Source organism: Astyanax mexicanus, chromosome 20, assembly GCF_023375975.1.
Source record: "Astyanax mexicanus isolate ESR-SI-001 chromosome 20, AstMex3_surface, whole genome shotgun sequence".
Classification (NCBI taxonomy): domain Eukaryota; kingdom Metazoa; phylum Chordata; class Actinopteri; order Characiformes; family Acestrorhamphidae; genus Astyanax; species Astyanax mexicanus.
The window spans coordinates 14,325,357-14,331,356 of record NC_064427.1 but is presented as its reverse complement, the minus strand read 5'-3'; the positions used below and the strand labels follow the sequence as shown (position 1 = coordinate 14,331,356).

The window sequence follows — 6,000 nt, the reverse complement described above, 5'->3', positions numbered from 1 at the left end:
TAGTTTTTGTTTGAGTGCATCTGATTTTTAAATAATTATCAAAAAATCCCTATGATGGTTCATACTGTACATCATGTTGGTACTGTTTGACACTGTCTTAGCAGTCAAGCATTACCTTTTCAGTTTACAAACTTGATTCTGTTATCATCTTGTGAGTTTTCTAGTGAGATGTTCCACTTCGTTATTCACCAGTCTGCTTTACATTAGGGACGCCCCAACAGCCTTTTTAAAATAGCTTTTACTGGAAGCTCTTCTTCCACATGGAAGTTAATATAGCTGGTGTTGATACTGCAGAATTACAGTAACGAAGTTAAACAAATACTTTCACACCTATTAGTGATAAACGGCAGAGTTATACTGGGAAGTATACAAATCAGTGAAGAAGAGGAAAAAGGCTGTGTCAACACAACAGGAAATGCATCACTCAGAGTTTAAGAGATAAGAGACATACTGTCACCCACACTGACTGATCATCATCACTCTGACTCCCCATCAGCAACGAGAGACAGTCAGGCTGCATTCTCACTGAGAAAAAGATGGAGGAAATGGTGATGGAGAATATATTCCTGCTGGTGCTGGTCACTCTGCTCAGTGTTGTGCAAAATGGTAAGCTATTTAATCACATCTCCCAATATAATATATATATATATATATATATATATATATATATATATATATATATATATATATATATATATATATATATATATATATATATATATATATAAACAATTAAATACATAAATATGAAGATTTCCTTTAAACTCTTCTTTCATGTCTTCATGTATCAAAGCATTTTTTGCTCAGAAAGTTGAGAAGGAGTGTAAGGCACATGATGGCAAAACACCTGCATTTGAACGATTATCTTGCGCCAAGTGAGTATTGTTATTATGTACTTTTATTATTGTTGTTGTACTAATTTTAATCCCCAAACAGCAAAGACATCTTTAGACATTACTTGCTCAAACTTTTCTAATATACAAATACAAATACATCTGTTGTGTATAATATAATAATAATAAAGTGGTTTGTATTTGTGTGTGAGCTCTTTTGCATAATCCAATGTACTTTCCCTAGTCAGTGAGATCTTTCCATGTGATTTGCCTAAACATGTTTGTTGAAAACAGACAACATGAACTTCCCCTAAATGAGCACCAGACTCTCTAATCATGAGACATAGCTTAGTCGTTGCTTTTACAAATGACACATTTATATAAAATAATCCTTGTGTAATTGGCAGCTCTGCTAACTAATGAAAGTAGACCTGTAAGCTGTATCTGTATTTGTAATCTTTTCATCTTTACATCACAATCATGATCTAGCTGAAATGTTTCATAAACCAAAGAGGAAATTCTGCTTTCAACAATTTGAGGGGTTTCTCCACATCCTGTTCTGTTTCGCAGGCCTAGAGAATTTGGCAAATACATTTATTGATGAAAAATGAAAGGAATCTATTTAAGCTGTATATGTGTGAATACTTGTGATTATATATGTAAGTGATTACAAAATTAGAGCGAAAGGCCAAGATTTAATGTGGAAAACTGATTTAGTTTTCTGTTGGGTATAGTCACCTCTAGACTGGATGAGCTGGAGGAACACAAGTTCCGTATGGCATCCTGCTGCTTATTTGCCCACAGAATCTGTAAATACCGCACACAAAAATGTTGACAATGCTAACATCACCGCTGATCACATGAGTTCTTGATTGGTGATAAATCTGGCGATCTTGGGTAGGCCAAGTAGGGGTTGCAATCTAGCAGGCTCATTCCTGGGAAACTCTTTCTGTGTGTGAGTGAGCATTATCCTGATGTCAGCTAAAAGCCTTGCCATGTGAGGCAACACGTGTTGAGCTGTTAGTGTCCATCATATCGCTACTGGATGTGACTGACTGTCGTATGGATTAGCTACCCAGATCATCGGACCAGCAATTAGGGCGATGTATCATTTCTCAGCAAAGGCTTGCTGCATCCCAAACAGATAGAGCATCACTATTTGTGACGAGACCCTTTGTTTAATCAGATCCCACCTTTAATAACTACACACAGAGATTTAAAGCAATTTAGAGTGCATTTGTCAATTTATAATTAAAGTTATTATACCATAATTCTTATGCAGTGTGCATAAAAAATGACAGGGAGCTCAATTGTTCAAATGAACCTAAATTGATATAGTTGTGTACTGAACAGCATGTTAAAAGTTAAGATGTGCTCTGGTAAGTGAAGCACGTAGGACGTTTAGCGTAGCAATTTGGTAGACATAAGAAATATTATTAAATCATTTAAAGTCATATTATAATGATAATTATTTTAGAAAATTAACATTTATTTAAGCATTTATAGTTGCTTGTATTTGCCTAAGTACTTGAATTGCATTTAGGTGTTTAGGTGCTGATGAACAAAGATTTTATTCTTGTTCTTTAAATGAAGTTGTTGTTCCTCATCTCTTAGTCGAAACTGTATGGATGCCTACCCAACCTTCCTGGCAGTAATGTGGTGTGCTGGAATCTGTCTGAGTCAAGGTAAATGCCAATAAAATTAAATATTTATATTAAAAATATATACATTTTATATATATACTGTGTTATGAAAAGGTTTGGGTGCCCCTGACCTTTTTCATAATTTTCTTTTTATAAATAAGTTTAATATATAATATAGCAGATGAACACAGTGATATTTTAAAAGTGAAATAAAGTTTATAGGATAATATTCAGGTCTGGGGACTGAGATTATCATTCCAGAACAGTGTACTTGTTTCTCTGCATGAATGCTTTAGTAGATTTTAAGCAGTGTTTAGGGTCGTTGTCATGTTGAAGTATCCAGCCCTGGCTCAACTTCAACTTTCTCACTGATTCTTAAACATTGTTCTTAAGAATCTGCTGATATTGACTGAAATCCATGCGACCATGACAACTTTAACAAGATTCCCAGTACCTGCACTGGTCACACAGCCCCACAGCATGATAAACCAACACTAAATTTTACTGTGGGGAGCAGTAAAGTGTTTATCTTGGAATACTGTTATTTTTCCATCATGCATACCGCTCTCCACAAAACTCAATTTTAGCTTCATCAGTCCACAGCACCTTATTCCAAAATGAAGCTAGCTTGTTTAAATGGGCTTTAGCTTTAGCATACCTCAAGCGACTGTTTGTATCGAGTAAGCAGAAAAGGCTTCTTCTACATTAATATCCCACACAGCCTCTCCTTGTGTAAAGTACACTGAATAGTTGAATGATGCACAGTGACTCCATCTGCAGCAAGATGATGTTGTAGGTGCTGGAGGTCTGTGGGTTGACTATAACTGGTCTTACCATCCTTCTCTGCGTATCTGAGATTTTTCTTGGTCTGCCACTTCAGGTCTTAACTAAAACTGTGCCTGTGGTTCTTTCATTTTCTCAATATGTTCCTCACAGTGGAAACTGACAGCTGAAATCTCTGAGAGAGCTTTTTGTATCCGTCCTCTAAACCCTGATGTTGAACAATCTTTGTTTTCAGGTTATTTGAGAGATGTGTTTTGAGGCTCCCATGTTGCTACTCTTCAGAGAAGATTTAAAGAGGAGAAAAACTTGCATTTGGTCTCCTTAAAACCCTTCTAATATTGGATTCACCTGTGTATGTAGGTCAAGGGTCAGTGATCTTACAAAACACATTTGTGTTCCAATAATTAGCACTAAAGGTATTCAAATCAACAAAACGACAAGACTGAGCACATTTATGCACCTGCCTAATTTAGTTGAAAGAATTATTGCACACTTTCTGTACATCCCATAAACTTAATTTCACTTTTTAAATATCACTGTTTTCATATGTTATATGATATATTTAACTGAAATTGCTGATTCGAACAACCAGTGATTTATAAAATCAGGAAAGTCTTGAAAATGATTCATGCCACTGTATATAATATTATGTTTTAATGATGTAACATACTGCAGTACATTTCTCCACTATATTCCTGCTCAGCTCCAGCAGCATTTGCTGGGATTGTGTATCTTGTAGCCAGGCAGAAATACTTTGTTGGATATATGGGACAGACGTGTCAAAGGTAATAATCAGAACTTCTTATTTTTAAGTGTTCAATATAGATATGGATAATATATAAATACACCACAGCAATGTTTTATTGTATGTTGTTTTGAGTATAATTATTCACATTTCTGCATTTTATTCCCCACACTTCAACAGTACTCTTAGCACACTTTGCAAAACTACTGCCAGTAATGACTCAATAACTTTTGCTCAACTACCTCAAAGCTGCTCCTGTTCATGGTATATACTTATTTGGTGTTGTTTCAGCACTCCAGGTTTCCTGTTTGGAAAGCGTGTGCTGTTCTTCCTGTCCCTGATGTGTGTGGTGGGTATTCTGAACTACCTGCTGGTGATGTATGGGAGCAGTGACTATAAAGAGTATATCCAGACCATCACAAAGGCTGCTTCCACTCTCCTGCTCATTCCTTAGCCAATGCCAAAACTGTACATTCACATGCAGTTATATTATATACATTACTGGTGAAAAGTTATTAAACACTCACCATGTAATCAACCAAAATTTTTTTCAATATCTTAGAAATCATGCAAACAATAGAGTGTAAACACCTATTTAAACAAATTGCACTGTCAAGTATGGTCTGTTTGCTATTATTGCAATCAATAATCCATTTAATCTATGGCTCCATTGTTAATTACATTATATTAAAATGTCTCTTTGACCCTGTCTATTATTCTGTTGGATTGTTTATTTTGTACTAAAGATGTTGACATGTGAGTGTGATTTGCGGAAAATTATTGACATTTGATTCATATTCTTCTTATTATTATTTCTTAAAAGAGTTATCATACAGGCTTTACTGCGAAGTTAAGGCTGCGGGTCCACTGTAGAACTGTCCAATAAGATTCCTTTCCAGCAGCCTATATTGTTCATACATATATGAATAGTCTCGTGGTGACAGCCTCCTATGACAGAGAAATGCAGCCCACCTCCGCTGCAGCCTGGACTTTGGAACACAGCTACAGTGTTTTGGTCCTCATTATTACTGTATTACATTAAGCAAGTAAAGTTATCCATTTCACCTTTTTAATGTTTGTAATGTAAGGTCATTTGTTATAGCTGGTCAGTGTATATGTATTTAGGACAAATTTCTAATGAGCCAACATACTTTTGAAATTATTGCATGTTTATTGTGTATTAAAATATACAATATAAATGATGAATTATATCAAATGAATAAACAGAATATGATTTATTTTTTAGAGTTGTCATTGTGAATTCTAAACTAATGTTTAATTTCTTGAGATATTTGTGTAAGTAGACACATGGTACATCATTAGGGTCACCACCATGGGGGTCCTACAAAAACATTTTTTGTATTTTGTTTTTTACTAATTAATCAAAAGTAAATTAGTTATTTATATGGGATATTTAAATATTGCTCATGTATAAATATATCTCCACAATAATAACTTTATATAAGTTGTGAATGTTAGAGCATTTAAAATTCTTAAGCCATCTCAATTATTCTGCTAGTCATTCAATTTAAGCTTAAAAAAGATTTAAAAAAATAAACAGTAAATAAAACTGTGCTAAAAACATATTCTTCTAAATGCTATTATGTCACTTTTGACATAATAACATGTTACATTTAACAAGAGGTAATTGTTGTTTTATTTTGTGTTGTTTTTACTTTACACATTCAGTGGTTGGATCTTTACACTTGAAGCTTGACAGTGCGCAGACAAAGGAATATCTTTTCAAAACCTTTGATCTAGAGAATAATAAAACAAACCAGCAGACTCATATTAACAGTGAGTGCAGCATTCTTTAATAACAGTGGGTGTGGTCTAGTCCAGACTCTTCCTAATTTCCATTCAGGACAACCGATGTATTTCACATAGGAAATATAAATATAAAGCATGATATAAGAAAAGTGTAAATGCAAAATGAGTCTAAATTACATGAAAACAACCTGTTAGAGTCTTTGTACTTGGGTGTACAGATTGATCG

The 6,000-nt window shown here is 34.4% G+C and overlaps 1 protein-coding gene across 1 annotated transcript; it reads left to right on the top strand.

The window, feature by feature from the left end:
* Positions 1 to 455: 455 nt before the first annotated feature.
* Positions 456 to 5,243, top strand: LOC103039025 (arachidonate 5-lipoxygenase-activating protein). Its single transcript, XM_007235405.4, has 5 exons — positions 456 to 606; positions 794 to 875; positions 2,448 to 2,518; positions 3,963 to 4,044; positions 4,296 to 5,243. The coding sequence occupies exons 1-5, from the start codon at positions 537 to 539 to the stop codon at positions 4,456 to 4,458; spliced, it is 468 nt and encodes a 155-aa protein (XP_007235467.1). The 5' UTR covers positions 456 to 536; the 3' UTR covers positions 4,459 to 5,243.
* The last annotated feature ends 757 nt before the right edge of the window (positions 5,244 to 6,000 follow it).